Below are 21,313 nucleotides of genomic sequence, written 5' to 3'. Positions count from 1 at the left end.
CCTCTTGGGGCAGTCTCAGACCACATGTGGTCTGTCACACAGAAAACATGTCAGGGCCCTCCTGCCCTTATCCTCCGCACGGTTGCCTTGCTTAGTACCCCGCATGCTACCTTGCCCGCTGGTAGTGCCCCTCTACAGCGGCTTGGCAGTAGCATTCACCTTGGCCTTGCCTTTCCTCGCATCCTTCTCTGCATCCCCCTTGCGAAACTCAATCAGGGACTCTACTGCAGCCATCGCAACAGTGATGTCTTGGACCCCTCGATGTTAGAGCTCCTGTCTTGCCCACGGCCTTAGCCCATCAAGGAAACAAAACAAGGCCTACTGCTCTCTTAGGTCGTTGATTTGCAGCATGAGTTCGGTGAACTCCCTCACATATTCCCGAACTCCCCTTTACTACGTTAGACGTCTTAATTTACCCTGCGCCTCATCTTGCGCATATTCGGGGTAGAATTGTGCCTTCAACTCTCGCACAAAGTCAGCCCACGTCAAAATGGCTGCTCCACCGTGCCTCTCGTCACACCTCTTGCGCCACCACAAACACGCCAAGTTAGTAAGATACATCGAAGCAGTGCTGATTTTTTTACCATCATCGGCAATGTTAGTGGCCCGGAAGTATTACTCCATCCCTCACACGAAATTGTCGAAGTCTTGGGCATTCCGTTGGCCCTTGAACTCCTTCGGTTTGGGGATGTCCACTTTGCTAGACGGCTGTACGGCCAGCAATCCTCCACCAAGGAGTGCCTTGCAAGCTTCGAGCTCGAGCCTTAGCTCGCTCATCTCCGGTCGCAGCTACTCGGCCTCAACCTCTCGCCTAGCATCACGCTGGGTTAGTGCCTCGAGGGTCTCATTGATCACGGCCTGCAGCTCCTCTCATAGCTCGGCCATGTGCTCCTCGCACCCATCCCTCCGAGCCTCCTCCGCCTCCCAACGGTCAACCAGCTCTGCCACACGCTCCTCTTGGTGGGACAGCTTGGACTCTACCGCGACTATGAGGTCTCTCGAGATGGACTTCCTCTTCACCCTACCTGGACGTGTCTCCCTTGTATCGAGGGTGGAAGCAACACCTTCGGTTCTCACTTCAAACCTCGTGTTTGCCATTACCGCTCTGATACCAAGTGTCACGGGGGTTTTCTCTTGACCCGTGCGGTCTAGTCTTTGCCTTGCTAAAAGGGGTTAGAAAGGCTAGCAGCCTCCTCAAGTTAGCTAGTTATGATCGATTATGGCAAGCACAAGAGAGATAAGAGAACAAAGAGAGAGTTTTTATTGAGAGAATTTTCAATACAAGAGTCATTAGTCCTAAATAAGGGGGCTCAAAGGTTTATATAGCTTAAGACCTCTTGGAGCCGTCATAAGGCAGTCTAGAATAGCTAGGGGCTATTTTGGCCTCTGTTGGGCCCATCTGACGCACCCTTGGCACTATAGCCAACGGTAGGCAACGGCTGCCCCATAGGCCTCGGGCTGGCCAATGCTTCCCACGCTTCTGGCAGTCTGCCTGGGTAGTTTGCGCGCTCCTGCTACGCCCCAGTCTGCCAGCTCAGCTGCGTGTCAATTTCCTGAGCACCTGCGCTCCCCGTCTACGTGCTAGCCCACGCACACTGCTTGTCCGCTAACTCGTTCACTTAGTCTGCCCATGGGTGCCGATGCCTTCGAGCCTCTCGACGTCAAGTAAGGGTTCCAGCCGTTATTGCTCGCCCATCTTCAAGTTGGCTCACCCCCTCCCGAGCCTCAACCCTTGCCATCAGGTCGTCCCCCCCTTTTCCACAAAAGGGGAATGACATAAGAGCTATGGCCAATTTGTGAGTAATAAGGTAAGGCTAAAGATGAGCGATGAAGCTTGTGACCAATAACATACTATCATTATAGCCAAATTATGAGCGTTAAAGCTAGCGGTTGAAATGTTAATCATTAATTATGGTCAAAGATTAAACGATACAGCTTGCGACCAATAATATAATTACAGCCAAGATATAAGCAATGAAGTTAGCGACTAAATTATAAATAGTAAAACACAGCCAATATAAAAGCGATGAAGCTGCTCCTGAAATGCCTTTCATTGCGAAAGAGTAAATCATGTATTTTGCATACAACAAAGAGTGGAGTTAGAACCTCATACATGATACTTCTTTATATATTGAAAATTGATTGGAGCAATGATGGTGTTGTTCTTAGAATTTATCAATTTGCAATATCCACTTTCATTCACCTCAAGAATAATATATGGTCTTTCCCATTTTAGGCTGAATTTAGAAGATGGGGTTCCTCTTCTAATATGCTCAGCTGCGCGTAACACCATATCTCTCTCTTCAAAATTCCTCCTCTTCACTAGCTTGTCATAAGCTCTACTCAACCTTCTTTGATAGATTGATAAATTCTTCTTTGCTCTATCTCTTCTTTCTTTCAATGCTTCCAATTCTAACATTCATAAATTATCATTATCAAGTTCAGCGTCTAGAGCTAATCTTACAAACGGAACTAAAATTTTCGCAGGTAGCACTGCCTCTGTTCCATATACTAGTGAAAAAAGAGTTGCCTTCGTAAGTCCACGCTTGGAAATCCTATATGCCCATAATGCTACTGAAAGTGCGTCATGCCACATCTTTGGTTCTTCATGCACCATTCTACTAAGTACTTTAAGTAAAGTCTTGTTAGTAGCTTCAGCTTGACCATTTCCTTTCGGATAGTAAGGAGTAGACTTCACATGATCCACATCGTAAAGAGCAAGTAATTCCCTTACACCAGCATTAATGAATGGAGTACCATTATCTGAAAGAATACGCCTAGGTATACCGAACCTACAAATGATGTTTTCCTTGATGAAATTTACTACAGCTGGACTAGTCGCCTTCTTCAAAGAGATAGCTTCCACCCATTTAGTAAAGCACTTTGTTGCTGCTAATATCCAAGTATATCCTTTAGAAGGAGGATTGATAGGTCCAATCAAATCAAATGCCCAAGTATGGAATGGCCATGGAGTAATGATGCTATGAAGTTGTACAGCCGGAGCATGTATAGCATTCCCATAAATCTGACACGGATAACACTTCCTTGCATAATTCACTATATCTGCTTCCATAGTAGGCCAATAATACCCAAGATCCAAAAGCTTCTGATAAAGTTTCCTTCCACCTTTATGCTCCCCACTACTACCTGCATGCACTTCTGCTAACAATGGATTGACATCAGCTGGGGAAACACATTTCAATGATGTTCTTGCAAATGAAAGCCTAAACAAGTCATTTCCTTTAAGAAAAAAACGTTGAGCTTTTCTCTTGAGTTGTCTTGCATCTTGAAAGTTAGCTGGTAAAATTCTATTTTGGAGAAAATCAATATAAGGCCTACGCCAATCACCAGCACTTCCCACAAAATTACACTCTTGTACATCTAGTGGTTCAGAACATCTAATGCAAGCCTTTTGAAGCTGTAAAGCATCTTTGGACATAGATGGCCAAAAATATCTTGCTCTTTGGATTAAGCGATGTAAAGGTGGTCCTTCCTCGCCACACCATTGTTTATGGGCTATTCTCAATCTTTCTTTTGCCTCTTCCTAAGAAACGCATCTTGCTAGAATTCCATTACTTCCTTTTGTGGTAAAGTGTACCATAAATCAAAATGTAGTGCTTTAAGCGCGGAATAGCAGTAGAACCAGGGTTAAGCAGCTATTTTATGATGGGTTTTTGCCAATCCTCTTCCTTATAAATTGGAGGTCGTAATAGCTCACTAGATGGACATGAGATAGTCCTCTTAAGTACAACTATAGGAATACTTCGTTCTTTCTCCGAAATACGGATTTTAGAAGCCAAAGTAGTAAGGGCATCTGCATAATGGTTCGTTGTTCTCAGAGTATGTTCACATCTCACCGTTTGAAATTTCTCTAACAAAGACTGAACAAGAGTCTTGTAAGAAGCAAGTATTGGTTCTTTCAAAGAAAACTCACCATTAGTCTGCTTTACAATAAGATTAGAATCCCCATGGATGCAAAGATTGCTTATTCCAATCGTTGCTGTCGTATACAACCCCAAAACTAGTGCTTCATACTCAACTTAATTATTTGTGCATTGAAAATCTAGCTTGAAAGCTAACGAGATAGGTTCTCTACTTGACTCAAAAGAGTTTAACTCTAAACATGAAATCAAGAAATTCCCATCTTCACTTGGTGCTTCCAAGACACGAAGACCTTTTCCCTCCAAAGATATGTGACCTCTACTCAAATGAGAGACAACTAATTTAGAACTTTGCATCGTGGAGTTATCTTTTCTACCCAGAGGAATAAGAACTATTCTGGCACCTCCTCCAAAACTGTTTGAAGAACCATCAAAGTATAAACTCCACTATCCTTCTTCTATATTTACTGCGCACACTTTTTCATGAAATTCAGCTGGAATGGCATCAGGAATAACCTCTTCAAACTGAGATGGAAAATATGGTAACAAATCTGAAAGTGCTTGAGACTTGATAGCTTTTAGCTGAACAACTGATACATCAAATTCTCCCAATAAAAGAAGCCACTTTGCTACTCTTCCAGATAGAACTGGCTTATAAAGTAAAAACTTGATGGGATCAGACTTTGTCACGATTATAAGCTTGTGTGCCAAGAAATAGTGTCGAAGCCTTTGAATTGCATAGACTAAAGCAAGACAGTGTTTTTTCATAGGTGGATAATTCAACTCACTTCTGTGTAAGCATCTACTAAGGTAGTACACAGGTTTTTCTTCTCCATCCATTTTCTGTACAAGTAAGGCACCAATTGAGTATGGAGTAGAAGTCAAATACAACATCATTGGCTTTCCTTTGATAGGCATGATCATCGTTGTAGGAGAAATAAGAATCTTTTTAATCTTCTCAAATGCTTGTTGTTGTGGTTCACCCCATATGAATGGAACACCTTTCTTAAGTAAGGCTTGAAATGGCACAATGATTTCTCTTAAAGCTAGAATGAATCTCCTAATATAAGAGACTTTTCCCAACAAGCTTTTGAGTTGTTCTTGATTCACTGGAGATGGCATGGATTGAATAGCTTTTATTTTTGCAGGATCAACATCTATACCTTTTCTGTGAACCACAAAACCCAAGAATTTCCCAACTGTTACTCTAAATGCACACTTTAAAGGATTCATGCGGAGATTATACTTTCTACACCGTTCAAATACTTTTTTCAAATCTTTAAAGTGATTAAAAGCCTTTTTGGATTTCACTACTATATCATCCACATAATCTTCCATACAATCATGCATCATGTCATGGAAGATAGTTGTCATGGCACGTTGATAGGTTGCACCTGCATTCTTTAATCCAAATGGCATTACAGTGTAGTAAAAATTACCAAATGGAGTTCTGAAAGTTGTTTTCTCTGCATCTTCTCGTGCCATTTTTATCTGGTTGTATCCACTAAACCCATCCATAAAGGAAAACATCTCATGACCAGCTGTAGCATCCACTAAAGTATCAATATTAAGAAGAGGAAAATCATCTTTTGGGCATGCCTTGTTCAAATCTCTGAAATCTACACACACCCGAATTGTTCCATTCTTCTTTTTCACAAGAACTACATTTGCTAGACAAGTAGAATAATGTATGGGTTTGATGAATCCAACCTTGAGAAGCTTGTTAATCTCCTTCTTTATCTGGTCCTCTATCTCATGATGAAATACACGAGCATGTTGTTTCACTGGCTTGCTTTATGGAGAAATGTGTAACTCGTGAGTAATGAGATTCTTATCCAGTCCAGGCATCTGCTCATAAGTCCAAGCAAACACATCTTGGAATTTTCTTAACAACTCAATTAGCATAACATTTTGTTCACCAGAAAGACTCTTGCTTATGAAGAGTGGCTTACTTGTCTCTCCTTCTTCTGCCATATTTATTTCTTCTAACTCATCCCCTTGAGGCTTGGGTTGATCTGAAAGTTGTTCTTTCGTGGGTAATACTTTCTGTACTTTTTCCTTCTCTGCTTCTACTTGGAAACATGATGGTGATGTATCCGGTGGTTTCCAAAGTTTGAGATCAGGAGAAGATGTTTCCCCAAACCCCACGTCCCATCATAAGTAATACACAATTTTTTCATCTTCACGTGCATAGGAAGTTACCCCATTAAACTTTTTTTCTTCATTTACTTCTTTGTATGTGGAAGTGTTTTCCCTTCTTCTCTTCCCACCTCGTTCCTTTTTCTTGCCACTACTCTCTGCCTTATTCCTAACATACTCCTCTCATCGCGAAAATGAAACACCGATAGGTCTAACAATAGCTATTTCTCCATTTGTTGCTAGATCTTCAAAGAAAGAAGCCTTTGTATAACTCACCTCATGCCGTTCAAATGGAGCTTTAGTGGCTGGAATGAAAACCACCTTCCCTTTCCAATATCCCTTAATACATTGATGACGTGAGGAAGGGATGATATTGTGCATATGCAAGAACGTTCTTCCAATTAGAGCATGATAAGCCACATTTGCATCAATAACATGGAAACATGTCTGATCTTGAATCGGCCCCATCTTAAAATTCACTATTACTTGCCCCAAAGTTATAATCTCCTTGTTATCAAAAGAAGTGATGGTCATAGGACGACGTAAATTCTTCAAATCCATGTTTACAGCTTTCAAAGTGGATAAAGGTATGAGATTCACAAAGGAACCATCATAAATGAATGTTCTCCTAATAGGATATCCATTGATAGTACTTTCCACATAGAGGGGTTTATTATGATAAGGATTAGGTGTACACATGTTTGCCTCTGTAAACACAATAGCGTTCTTATATGCACCAACCATCTTCCCCATAGGTCGTCCTACTAAGTTACATTCTCCATATTGTTCTCCAGCTATCTGAACTAGTGATATAGTTGCTTCTTTCCTTGCTTCTTCTAAAAACCCAAGTTGGTCAAAGAAATGCAGGAAGCTAGGTGTCTTCATGAGTGAATTAGCAATCGAAGAAGTAACCCTAGTAGCTTCATTTGCATCATTGAATTGAGTGTTTGAAGAGGAAGGGTCATCATGGTGAGCATGAATTATTACACTTACTTGTCCGCGAGGATTTGGATGAATGGGAAGAGGGTTATTTTAGACTCTGTTATTTCCAATCAACACTTCTCCTGCTTGCACGCGTCTGTGGAACATTCTTCGAAGGTTTCTGCATTTAGCAAATGGATGACCAACTGCCCGATGATAATCACAGTACCTTGGATTAGCCTTTTCCTCCTCTGTTAGTGGTCGTGGAATGTAAGGTAAGTTTATCTGTCCATCCCTAACCCATTCTTGGAGAAGAGCTCTCACTCTATCTAAAGATACTGAAAACGGTGGAAAATAGTCATTCTCCTCATCTGGCCTTCTCCTAGGGACATCTCTTCTAGGATGTAAATTTGCTCGAATTGGACCCCTTCTTTCTCTACCTCCTTCTTGGATGGCATTCACCATTGGGTTATTCCTTCTACCAAAGCAAGTGAGTCCCTTTTGTCTAAGAACCGTATTATTGGTCCTTCATGTAGCTTCCACTAGTGTAGCAAAGGTTGAAAGAGGTAGATTCTCCAAGTGTAACCTGTATTCATCAAACATCCCCTGAATACACACTTTTACCAACTCTTTCTCATCATGAGATTCTTGTATGTCCAACACTCTCTCTCTCTAAAACGTTGGATATACTCCATTAAATCCTCCCTAGACTTTTGAAACTCTCTTCCAAGATCAACGAGAGTAACTTTCTCTTGAGTCGAGAAAAACTTTTCCCTAAATATCCTACACATTTGATTCCAAGATTGAACAGAACCAGGAGTGAGGTTAACATACCATGTATAAGCCTTCTCAGTGAGAGACTTGGAGAATTCTTTCAACTTCAGGTCATCATCCAATCCAACTACTCCAAGAGTTTCCACAAATTTCATGACATGTTCGTGTGCATCACCAGTCTTCCCATTAAATTGTTTGAATTTAGGGCTAGTATAGTCTTTAGGGTATGGTTTTGTAGCTACACTGGCCGGGTAAGGCAACTTGAGATCAAACTCAGAAAAATTCAAGCTCTTGTTCTTCTGATCTAACAACTTTTTGAGCTCTTATAGTGTCACAAATCCTTGAGTAGGAATAGGTGGGATTACTGTAGTAGAGGCAGTTGTTGGAGTAACTGTAGTAGTGGTGTTGGTAGGGTTAAGGTTTGCAGCAACTACTACATCAGCTACACTTTCTCCATTTCCTTCATTCCCCTCAGTGTTTGTAACTGATGTTGGTAGATGAGTGACTCCGACAGGTGAACTCTCATTAGGGTGCACAAGTTGATCTTGAAAAGTGGCGACAGTAGAGGATGAGAGTTGAGATATAGTGTCCATCATTCGCTTATTATTGTCCTCCAAAATTTGCATCTTCTCTTGAGAAGTTTGGATCATTCTCATCAGATCTTGAATGTAGGAAGGAACAGGTGCATCCTGGTTGCCAGTGGAACTCTTCATCTTTTTCAGAAACAAGAAATTTTAGCAATAAAAGTCTTACTTAATGCAATCACTCCTCCCCAGCGAAGTCACCAAAATGTAAGTGGGGTTCTTGTAATAAAAAGAGGAGGAAGAGTTGTAAACAAGTAAGGGATGCACCGGAAGTGACAGAGAGGAAGATTGGAATAGTTCCTGAAGTACCAAATATTGTGGCAGGTGGAAGAGAACAAGAAAAGAATAGGTGTTCTAACGAGAATAGGCTAGAGAGAAAAGCTTTGAGTAAGAGTTGGGTAAATCTGAAAGTGGAGAAAAGTCCCTTTTTTGAATTGTGAAAGCTCTATATATAGTGTCTGAGGTAACGGTTACAAGACAAGGTTTTAATATACGTAATAAATGACACCATTAAGGAGGGATTTAATGTTAGGTAACCATTACTGAGAGTTAATATTGAATAACGGTTAAAAATTTATTATGTGGTTATTAAAATAATTATATTTAATGAGACTTATTCTCTAGTAGGAGTTGGTAGAGAAAAGTTGTACATGAATAGGTACAAGAGAAGAAGGTGTATGTGAACAGGTATATGAGAACAAGATAAGAGGGTGAAACATTTGTACTTCAAGAAAAGGTTAAAAGGAAGACCTCTTAACTACCTCCATATTTGAGCCACCAAACCAAACTCTCCGGAACATCCCAAGATGAAAGTAACCCATGAATCCTACCACTTATTCCGAGTTACTTTCACTATCACTCAAGTGAAGTGGTTATTTTATCCGAAGTAGCTGTTCTACTTGTATTAGTTGTTCCATAAGGAGTAGTGCTTTACTTATTTTAGTTATTCTGCATGAAGTAGCACTTCACTTGTTTAGGTTGTTCTCTGTACAATATTATGTTGTAACATAATTCTTTAGAGAATAGATATTAACCAAAATCAAGTATCTACAAAAAGAAATAGGAGCAATGCGTTTTAGTATGATAAAGGACTGAAAAGAAAAGATTATGTGTTTCTATGTCTTTGACCCATTATCCAAGCACCAGGGAATTTCCAATTAAAAGCAGTAAAAAGTACTAAAATAATTGATAAAAGAGTGAAAAAGAATAATAATAATAATAATAATAATAGTAATTAAAAATGAGCTTGATCCATCCATTAAAGTTTTAATAGTTGCATTCCTCGCCTACAATATTCTTCAATACTACTTTAGCTCATCCTTTTCTTTTGTTTCCAATATTTAGCAATAGCAAGTCAAAAATTAAATTATAAGTTACAAATTCCAATATCACTGTTATTATTTTGCATTTGGCTTATTTTTCTTTATTCTTAATTGTCATATCCTGACTTAATTATGAGTTGAAAAGTGAAATTTGTCCCTCTATTATCTCAATTTTGTTTTTTTAATCTTTTTATCCAGATTTTAATGAATTTAATTTCTTTATTATTATTATTATTATTAAAAGTTAATTTAAAAATAATTGATACTAGTGTTATTTTTTTATAATTATAACTTTTTTTATTTGACGACATAACATGCCAAATTATCAATTGAGAGGAGTGATAGGTGAACAAACACAAAATAAATAAACTACTGAAAATGTTATTACGAATGAAGTGCTATTCTTGTTGTTTCTTTCCCAAATTAAAAATGAGATTTATTTTTTAATGAAAAAATAACATTTAAAAATTAAATTTTAAGTACATCATTTATTTTATGTCAATAAAATTAATTGCTAAGCCAAAAAAAATTCGTACAATAACTGGTAATTATGATAAGCCAAGGCATTTCCACAAGTTTCAAGGAAGTTACACTTATCCCCATTAGCACGAGAACTAGAATCCGAACCCCTTATAAATGTTGATACCATCAGCGAAAGCAAAAGCCATACTCCATTCATTCTTCCAGTAGATAAAGCTTCCTTAAAGAATCCCAAAGTCTAAGCTAATTTCCACTATCTGCTCTCTGATGGCTTCCTTTTTCTCTGCTTCTACTTCCTCTAATCGATTAAGTGCATGTTTAGCTTAACTTTTTTTTTTAATTTATTTACCTCTTAAAAGCAAAAACCCGATCAAATATGATTTTTTGAAAAACTCTTAAAAAAATATTTTTTTTTTAAATAAAATTTAAAAAAAACTCCAAAAAAGAGCTTTTTCTTCTTTTCTTTTAAAAATATAAGAAAATTTTTATTTTTATTTTAAAAATATCTTCATTTGTTAAAAATAATTACAATATTATCTTTTTAAAAAAAATACCTTATATGATAATTTTAACAAAAAATTATAACTTATAAAAAAACTTAAAAAAAATTTATCAAATAATTTTAACTTAATTTTAAAAATTATTATTTTTCATAAGAGTTTCGTAATAATTTTTAAATTAAAAAAAAAACTAAGCCAGACTCTAAAGCATGAAGTTTTTTTGAGTTTCAGAGGCGAAACACTCGCAATAACTTCCTCGCTTACCTAAATGTAGCTTTGCAACGGAAAGGAATTGGAACTTATACTGATTACGAAGACTTGCAAGAGAGGAGATTTCTCCAGCGCTGTTGAAAGCAATCCAAGAGTCAATGATTTCGGCGATCGTTTTTTCCGAAAACTATGCTTCTTCATCATGGTGCTTGGAAGAACTCTCCAAGATAATGGAATTCAAGCATACAAAGGTACTGCTCGTGGTGCCCATTTTCTACCATGTTGACCCATCAGACATACGGAAACAAACTGGTAGTTTTCAACAGGCTTTTGCTGAAGATGAAAAGAATGGGATAGACAAGGTTCAGAAGTAGAGACATGCTTTGACTCGAGCTGGAAACTTAAGCGGCTTTCATATAAAACAAGATGTGTGAGTAATACTTATACTTCTTACTCTTCCTGCTCCACTTGATATATTCATCTTATTTTTCGCTATCTCTTTATTTGATGCTTTTGGTATACATTTTTTTCAACATATGAATTGAAACTTATTTTATCTATGAATTAGTCTTATTGTAACGGGTTCTATTTAGACAATGGATTTTCATTTGTGGTTCATTCTATTTTGTTACCATCCTCGCCTTTGCTTATTTGGTAGGCATGAGCCCACAATCATTGAGGAAATTGCTCAAGATGTTCTAAAGAAGTTGCATCGCATGTCTGCAAGTGATTGTGAGGGACTGATTGGAATAGGTCCTCAAATGGAGCAAATTAAATCCTTGTTATGCGTTGGTGATGGGGAAAGCATTCGTATCATAGGAATTTGGGGGATGGGTGGTACAGGCAAAACAACTCTTGCTCAAGCTATTTATGATGAGGTCTTTTCCCCGTTTGAAAGTCACTACTTCCTGGCAAATGTTAGGGAAAAGTCAGAGGAACCTGGTGGAATCACTCCTCTACGGGATAAACTTCTTTCCAATATTTTAAAAGAGAAAGACCTCCATATAAGTTATCCCAGAATAGGATCCACATTCACCATTTTTAGACTCCGTCGTAAGAGAGTTCTTGCTGTCTTTGATGATGCTAGTGAGGTTGAACAGCGAGAAAAGTTAGCTACTAGGCGCGATAACTTCGGTCCAGGAAGTAGAATTATTGTAACATCTAGGGATAAACAAGTCCTCAGAAATGTTGTTGATGATGATGCATTATATGAGGTTCAGGAATTAAATTACGATGACTCTCTTCGGCTTTTCTCTCTGTATGCCTTCAAGCAAAACCATCCAGTCGATGATTTCTTGGATCTATCAAACAGAGTATTGCAATATGCCAGAGGTGTTCCATTAGCTCTCAAAGTATTGGGCTCAGCACTCTATCAAAAGACCAGAGTATGCTGGGAAAGTGTAACGAAGAAATTAAAGGAACATCCCGACCAAACAATTCAAAAAATTTTGAAGATTAGTTATGATGGATTAGATGAAACAGAGAAGTGCATATTTCTTGATATTGCATGCTTCTTTAAAGGGTATGATGGGGACGATGTAAAAAAAATATTAGACAGTTGTTATAGTGGTGGTGCTCTTGGTGGAATTACCAACCTCATTGATAGAAGCCTATTATATGATGATGGATCTAACAACCTTGGGATGCATGATTTGCTACAAGAAATGGGTAGGAATGTTGTTCGTTCAGAATCCAGATGGCCTGAAGAACGTAGTCGATTATGGACTTTTGAAGATGTGTCTAAAGTGCTCAAAAACAATTCGGTACTTGTTCTACCTTTTTTCTTGTTCATGTATTTTGTTGATAAAAATTTGGATGCAGTCATGCTACTTAATCTCTATTTTTTATATATAAATATGCTTACTGATTTGTGGTTGATTTTAGGGGACTAAATCAATTGAAGGAATGTGCCTCAACATGTCCAATATTGTTGAGCCAATAAAGTTACGTGCTACGGCTTTTAAGAGAATGATTCATCTTAAATTTATCAAGTTCTATGACAGTAGTGAACACCGGCATTCTAGAAAGCAAAAGATTCTGCTTCCTGCACAACGTCTCAAATCACTATCCGATAAGCTGACTTATTTTCATTGGGAGAATTGCCCGTTGAAATCTGTGCCATCAAATTTTTGTCCAGAGAATCTTGGTTCAATTAATATTACCTGAGAGCGATATTGAACAACTTTGGGATGGAGACCAGGTATTAATCTCTAATATTATATTTATTATAACCCTATGTTTTACTACTTGTTTTTCTTTTTTATTATAGCCCAAAGTTTAATAGAGACTTCATATAAACTAATTTTAGTTATATTTCATTTTTGTTACACAGAATCTTGTGAATTTAAGAGTGCTCTCCCTTAGAGAGTCTGGAAATTTAGTCAGGATCCCAAATCTCTCACAAGCCACAAACCTTGAAATATTAGACCTTGATAGGTGCAGAAGTTTGGTTGAACGTCCGTGCCTGAATCATTTGAAATCTCTCAAAGGACTATATATTCAGTTCTGTCGTAATCTCAAGAAATTTCCTGAGGTCCCGTGTCATTTAGATTCATTGTATTTAACTGGAACTGGGATAGAAGAAGTGCCTGATTCGGTTGAGCATCTCCTCCAACTTAGAGAGTTGCACATGGGTGGCTCGAAGGTTGAAAATGTTTCCAGCAATATCTATAAGCTGGGCTCTTTGAGAACTCTAAACCTCTATTATTGCCCAATCGCCGAATTCCCAGAAGTTCCAAGGAACTTATCGAGCTTAATATTGCTCGAATTAGGTATGGACGGCTCAAGGATTCAAAAACTACCGAGCAGTATCGTTAGAAGCCTTCAAATCCTAACCGTGATCAATTGCAAATACCTTAAATCATTACCGGAGCTTCCACCGAGTCTAGGATCTATACCTGCCAATGGCTGCATATCATTAGAAGAAGTATCGTTCGCAGATCACCATCAAACTAGATTCGATCGGAGCTATCAGCTGAACAACTTTGGTCATTGCTTCAACCTGAATCATAATGCAATCAACAACATTGTAGCTAATGGAATGCTCAGAATTCAGCGCTTGGCAATGCAATTGGCAAGGGAGTTTCCTCGTGGACCAGGACAAGTAGCTTGTCATTTTCCTGGAAGTGAAATACCAGAAAGGTTTGAGCATCAGAGCCCAAATTCTTCTATAATTATCAAGCTAGATCCAAATAGGTGTCGTAGGAGATTCTTGGGTTTTGCTCTATGCATTGTGGTTCACTGTACTGAAGAAAACTACAGGGGCTTTTTTGTTGAATGCGAATGCAAACTGAAAAGCATAGATGATGATGATGATCGTAGTTTACAAATTGGTAGGCCATGGAGTTTTAATGATCCGCCACCTTTGCAGCACCCAGATCTGGTGTTAATTTTTTTTAATGGCCATAAAATGTTTAATAGCGGTGAAATGTTTTTGGAAGACAAGCTATACGAGGAGGCATCATTTGATTTCTTCAGGGCAATTGCTGCTGATTACGCCTTTGGAAATCATACTAATTACGTTGTGAAGAAATGTGGTGTCCATGTATTCTACGAGGATACAGTCTTGTATCGCAAAAGAAGTTTAAGCATTAGTGATGAAGATGAACCAGAGCCTTCAAGTTTTAAAGGTGAAGCGGAAGACTTAGCTCAGAGGCTGAAGAAGCTGAGGATAGATGACTGAAACCTTCTCATTTCTTTTGATTCAAATGTCTGCTTTTGAGACGCGTACGTGTTCTCAACGAATGTCTTACTCTTTCATCTTATTTGACTCAGGCAAATTCATTTCCATTGACATTTTTAGTAATAAGTTTTCTCATTGTTGCTAATTATCTATTGTTTATGCATTAGTTATATATCCCTAATTATTTCTGCCAATTTTTGTAGCAAATTTTCTAAACTTTACATACTGGAAATGTGTATAATTATCCTACATATACGTACGCTCCAGATTATATATCTATCTCACATACTGCAATGACTATACTGTATTTTAGAAAGCCACCCATCCATTAAAGAAGGTTCCCCCTTAGCCCTTGCTTTTCTTGCTCACACTTCTCTTTCGACCGAGAAAAATCTCACACTGTAAGTCCCCAACAATAAAAATAAACTCCATTTCTCTTTTGTATCAGCTGACCCGAACCAAACCTGGACATGCAAATTCAAAAATGCCTTCAAGTGCAACTACCATGTTACCTGACAAGGTTTTGTGAAGATGATTATCAAGTTGTCAAACATCAAAGACTACATTAACCTTTTCTTTTTCTCCTTATTCACTTGTGACAAGGTCTCAACCTCACAAGAAACATACATATTGAGTTTTAGGCTTAAGAGCTAGGGTAAAGATTACTACAATTGTGTTCCGTAAACCTTTTCTCTTATCCTTAATTTGTTACACCATCTTTATTTTCTAAAAACAATTATTATAAGATTAATTGACAAATGCATTTCTCTCCTGAATCGCAGTGCATATATCAAACATGAAATCCATTAACTTTGCAAGAAAGCTACAAAGTTATAAAATCCAAGTTATTCTGTGTCTAAACATCAAAATGAAATACTAATCACAGCTTAAAGCCCTTTGAAGAGAAAAAAAAAAGGGAACTTCATAAAGCTTCATTACACTGTGACCTTAAATATTGATGCTATATTAGACAATGTAAATGCAAGTGCTCCATAGGTGCTTGCTTGTAAAGGAAATGGGGAGAATACCAAACATAGCACAATAACATGCCTGAAAACACCAAAGACATATGAGGAGGGCAAGGTTTTAACAATTCTTGTCACTTGGAAAATGAAGTACACTTCCAACCAATCCATCACAGGCATATGTTCAATTCAACATCGCCATTCTAAAGTAGACACCTCTGATAATAAATCATTTCATTTTATGAAATCACTAATTAAAAAATACCTAAATAAGGTTCATGCATGCACTGGCATACACAGACATACACATTTCCATAAACAAACACACAAACATTTAAGAGCATAGGAAAGTAAAATGATAGATTTATTAACTCGAAAGGGCAAGTAATTAAGATACACAATTCCCCTCATTAAATTGATTTCCTATTTTCACTCTAAAATATTACTAAGAAACATTAGGCTTTTTGTTCCTATCCCCCTAACAACCCTACTGACCAATCAAATTAAATGAAGTGTAATAAAATACTACCTCAATTAGTAGACTTGTCCCCTATTCAGACAGCTGTTGCCGTGGGCCTGAAACAATCAATATTGCACAATCCAACAGATCTCATCATCTCTCCAAAGCTGCACCAGAATTCAATGCCAAAAGTCATAAAGCCTGTTTTGTATATGGTCATTCCATCATAAGGACACAACTAACGGAGAAAACAATAGAACAGGGAAATGAAAGGTACAGGAATTGCTAGCATGTATTAGAACTAACCGGTCAATGCTGTTCCTTGCTTTCTCAGGTTGGTCTGAGCCATTACAGAATTTCTCAGGCTGATCCACACTCTTTCTTGATTTTTCTCTCTTATCAGTGCTGTTTCTGGCTTTTTCTCTATGATCGGTGCTTAACCTTGGCATTTCTCTTTGGTCAATACTAGCCCTTGACTTTTCTCTCTGATCAATGCTTGGTCTGGATGTCTCCCTAAAATCTGTGCTATTCCGAGGCTTCTCTGGTTGATCACGAAGTGGGACAGATCCTTTTCTACGATGAGATTTCTCAATCGCTGAAATGAACTTTTTTAGATGCTTGATGTATTGTGGATATAGTTCCAAGTCACAATGATTCCCTCCTTTAACCCATAAAGGTTCATATTTCTCTTTACAAAGTTCCCAAAGCTGCTTACCATGGGACCAATCCACAACATCATCAGCAGTCCCCTGGAAGCAATACAAGAAACACAAATGAATAATGCTTGCGTAATGAGCACACTTCTGGAAACATAAACCATACCTTCCAAGATTACAAATGTCAATATCATGTGTACCAAAATACATAAGTCTTTTTGAGAATAAGGCAGTGTCACTTATTGACAAGACATCTACCAACTACAAAATCCTAACCTTACAGAGTTTCTAGTCACTTATTGACAAGATATTTGAAGGCTTGAAGACATTATTGATTTACACAGACAACAAGATCTTGCCAAATTTATCAAGAACACAAAAGATCTGCCAAATTGTCTGAGGTCACATTCTTTACCGACACCATACATGGATCTACATGTCAAAGAATTCCAGATAGCAAACCATATAAATTTATCAAGGAGTTGACACCATACACAAAGACCATGATTTTCAAAAATAGAATTGAGGCCATACAAAATTGTTAAAATTAATAATGGAGGATATCTTACAGTCAACTTTATATTTACGTCCTAGTGATCCCTCAGAAAAGAGTAATTTAAGGAATTCCACGAGATAGTTTTATGCAAAGCATCAGAAAAGAGTAGGAAGCAGGAAGAACTGAGGAAGGTACTTTCCAAACTGCCAAAAGTTGATGTATGCTAACAACAAGTTTGGGTGAGGTACTTCTATAGTTTAGAAAATATAAAAAGAACAAAGCAACTTAAAATCCCTCAATACCTATACTGGAAACTATCTATTTGTTGGTTGAGTTAGAGTTTCCTCAAATTAGGATATTGTCTTCAATGCCTAAAAGATGGTACAATTTAGATGAAGCTGACACTGTAGAATTTAAAATCCTTTCTCAAAATAAATTCCCGTCACAATTACCTCACATCCAAAGACAGCAACAGTGTGTTTAGAATTTAGATACAGTACCTCAAAGCTCCCCCATATTTCAAGAATAAAAATTTCATACCATGTGGCAACGCAAGAGAATAATTTGGCTAAATTGCCCTGTATTTGTAACACGAGGTTCCAAAAACACACTTTACATCTGATCTACTGAGGTCAGATTTCAAAATGAGACCAAACCTGTGAAACAAAAAAAAATGCCAAAAGAGAGAATTTCTCATCTAAAAACCTCTAAAAACCTCCAGCCAACGAAACTCATCTTTGGCCACAGATCTCACTTTCCATAACCAACAGCATCTTCTTAAATCTCCAACAACTTCAACAACACCCTATTATTCTACAATTTTTATGTGTTCTTTTTCTTTGGTGTTCCTCTTGATCACCAGAACCTCCTATTTCTCTCTCCAACTCAAGATACCTATTCCACTCTCCATTTTTCTCTCGTGACCTCTCTACGTGTCCTCAAATCATTTCTTCAAATCTCAGATTTCTAAAATTTACACCCCACATGACAATTCTTTGTTGTGTTTTATATTGTAACTACATATGTTTTTTTTGATGAATTCTAAAATTATAAAACAAACTATACTAACAATGAATTCTCAAATGCTGCATCTGATAATAAGGCATTAAAAAAATCTGTTGGATTTCCCAATTACACCATCCAAACACAGCCTAATTATAGTCTCCATATGGTTCGAGAAAAGAGGAATTGACCTTATGGTCTTATATTCGTGGGGCTTCTGTAATGGTCAAAAGTTATTTAATATAAAATCTAGTAGTTATAATAGGTCTCATACTTGTTATACAACAAACAAGGGGAAACACATAAAACAAAGGCATATAAGCTCCCACACAATCATTTGTTAGAATGGCAACCCATGATCAAATACAACAAATATAGGAACTACGAACATGCATAGCCCAAGAGATTTTAAAAAATAGTATTGATATTTGAAAAAAGAAATGCATGCGAAGCAAATGTACAGCATAAGTTGCTGTAGTAGCGACGCTCTGTCGAACACTCTGTTTTACACTTCCTTTAAATCTCAGCAGTCAATCACTCTTATGTGCCATATCATAACATGCAAACTTTTACAAATATCCAACAACTACAAAATGTAAATCATTACAAACAAGTTAAAGAAATACTCACATGGATTACCAGAACAGGACAATTGACAAACGGTATTTTGTCAATATTCTGCATCATGAACAGGAAAAGAATCATTAAGATAGAATACTTACCACCAGATACTATAAGCAGTTAAGACATTAAGTAATATAAATGTGTATTGGAAGTTGGAAAGAACCTTATATATGTCAAACCAGTAAGTTCGCTTCACTGGATACATTACTCTTAGACCAGACAAGATTGGGCTGTGAAGAACCACAGCCCTCAATTTCGGTAACCGAGTTGCCAAATCTAGAGTGGGTCCACTCCCAACTGATTGACCATATAAAATAACATCTTCCTCCTTCAACCCATATTTCTCCCCAAGGCATCTATATACAGCTTCTATGTCAGCATAGGTGTTCTGTTCAGTTGGCTGTCAGGGAATTGGAAAATAAGAAAAGATATTACAAAAGCATAACTCAATGATATCTATACATGCTCCAACTAAAAATTCTTCGAATATAAATAAAAATATTTTGTGGGAAGATAGATGTCATTACATGTTTCATTATAACGTATTAAGCTTCTCTAATTTACACAGAGGAGAACTGAGCGAAGCCAAATATTTCGTTCTTTGTTGGAATAATTAGAGGAATTAATGCTTTGTCTGAGATCATGAATTTGAATTTTGTTTGAGCAAAGAATTGTCTTGTAAGTAAAGATTTAACATACCTATGTATATATGATAATATGAGAAAATGAACTTAAAATTCACCTTTTTATTACTATTACGATAATCATGAGCAAACTCATGTTTTTTCATAAGCTTTATCGTGGAATTTATAGTGAACATAAATTCCAAATCCTCCCTTCAAATTAAAGTCCCCTAACACAAGCTCAGGGAAAAAAAAAGCCACTAAAACGCCTTAAATTCCCAATCCTTCATATATTTCCAAATTATGACATCTACAAAATCAGTAAACAGAGAAGCAAAGTGATGACCAAATGAGAAGACTTAACCTCCTCGCCTCATCACTCCCCATCTCCCTCAATTATTATCTTCCCAAAATGAAAGATCCAAAGTTCAAAAACTTCTACCCTCACTCCACTCTTTCCTACCAAAAAAACAACTAATTTATATAAAATAATCAATTTGCTCCTTACCTTCCCAGTTGACTGTCCATATCCAGAATAATCATACCTGCAAAAAGCAAAATAAATAAACATTCAGCATAAAACACAAAGACCCAGAGAAAGCCTTTTTAACTTACCCCAATAAGTTAACTCTGAGATGTAAACTGAGTTCACTGAAAAGATCATACATTTGCCCCAGATCAGCTGCATTCCCGTGTGAGTAAAGCACAGTCAACGCAGCTCCAGGGTTCTTTATATACACAGCCACCACCTGATTCCCTCTCTTAGTCGCCACCTTTAAAACGTCTACGCTCTCTCTCGCCACCACCCCATTCATCACCAGCTTCCCTCCACTCTCCACGACCGTATACGACGGAGGATTCGGTGGAAAAAACGCAAACTTCGCCGCCACTGTTGACGTCACCCCTCCCATTGTAAAAAACCAAACACAAAAAAACCAGCTTTATCTTTTGGGTTTTAAAAAATGAACATTTTCTTCGGTGAAAAGAAAAAAAAAAGAAGAAAAAAATGTCGGTGGGTTTTCTTTCTATTTGTTTCTATGTAGAAAAAAATTGAAACTTTATTTTCTTTTTTGGTTTCTGTGGAGTGTTTGGGGAGGGAGAAAGTGAGGGATTTTTCAAAATATGAAAAATTTCTTCAGCGGAAACATATAAAGAGGAGGGAAATATTGATGGGTTTCTTTTTTGTTTTTGTTTTCGTTTCAAAAATGTAGAAAACACTTTGAAACTTTGTTTCTCTCTTGGGCTTTTTCAAGTGCCTAGGGAGAGAGAAACTGAGAAAATCCGTGGGACTATTTTAGGGTTTAGGAGGAGAAAAATCCGGCGAGGAAAAGGAGAGAGAGCACGTGTGGTGGAGGGAATGATTAAAGAAAGAGGAGGAGGGATAGAAATGATGGTGACCGATGAGGTGAAAGAGTGACACGTGTCCTTGTAGGGCAAAGACTGGGGAAAGTAAAGATGAGATCACTGTGCCAGCTTTGATCCTGTGTTGGGTGGTTTTGGATTTGTCTCCTTTTTCTGGATCTTATGAAAATGTGTAACGGCTGGAATTGGCTATGTGTGGATATGTCCGTCGTAGGGACAGGGATTCTATGCTGCCCTTTTTCTCTTCGCTTTTACATTTGCAACTGTCTCAATTCTTTGTTTTAGGTGGTAAGACCAAAGACATTAGCCAAAATTATTTAATTTCTTTCGAGCCAATTATCCAAATTTCTATTTCTGATTTTAGGTTTTTCCTAATATATGGAAATATATATCCATAAGAAGATGCCTATTCAAGGCCAACCCTACCATTATCTTTTAATGGAGGTATTCCCAATTATGTCTTACATTTTTCCAGGACTAAGAGTCCATATGACGGTGCAATTATGCCTAAATCCATTACTATGAATTAAAAATTACACACAACAATTTTGAAGATATACTTGCAAAATGATATGTAAGACTATTGCAACATACTAGTCTTGCCACCATAATTGTAGTGAGGGTAAGGTTAT

General features: G+C 37.5%; 1 protein-coding gene and 1 pseudogene across 4 annotated transcripts; one reads left to right on the top strand and one right to left on the bottom strand.

The window, feature by feature from the left end:
- The first annotated feature begins 10,954 nt into the window (after window positions 1–10,954).
- Window positions 10,955–14,891, top strand: LOC18601792 (disease resistance protein RPP2B-like; annotated as a pseudogene).
- Window positions 14,892–15,281: 390 nt separating this feature from the next.
- Window positions 15,282–20,683, bottom strand: LOC18601791 (alpha/beta-Hydrolases superfamily protein). Of its 4 annotated transcripts, XM_007032853.3 has the most exons (7): window positions 19,935–20,679; window positions 19,828–19,864; window positions 18,860–19,096; window positions 18,703–18,750; window positions 16,225–16,667; window positions 15,988–16,085; window positions 15,282–15,543 (listed from the first exon to the last, which is right to left on the bottom strand). In XM_007032853.3, exons 1-6 carry the CDS (start codon window positions 20,228–20,230, stop codon window positions 16,013–16,015), a joined length of 1,134 nt encoding a protein of 377 aa, XP_007032915.2. In that variant the 5' UTR covers window positions 20,231–20,679; the 3' UTR covers window positions 15,282–15,543; window positions 15,988–16,012. The 4 variants fall into 4 exon arrangements, with proteins under 4 accessions (XP_007032915.2, XP_088661755.1, XP_007032916.2 ...); XM_088805629.1 differs by lacking the exon at window positions 15,282–15,543 and having other exon boundaries at window positions 15,792–16,119; window positions 19,935–20,683; XM_007032854.3 differs by lacking the exon at window positions 15,282–15,543 and having other exon boundaries at window positions 15,792–16,085; window positions 19,986–20,680.
- Window positions 20,684–21,313: the final 630 nt, after the last annotated feature.

Source organism: Theobroma cacao, chromosome 4, assembly GCF_053813885.1.
Source record: "Theobroma cacao isolate CCN51 chromosome 4, ASM5381388v1, whole genome shotgun sequence".
Classification (NCBI taxonomy): Eukaryota; Viridiplantae; Streptophyta; class Magnoliopsida; order Malvales; family Malvaceae; genus Theobroma; species Theobroma cacao.
This window is presented reverse-complemented; position numbering and strand designations above follow the sequence as displayed.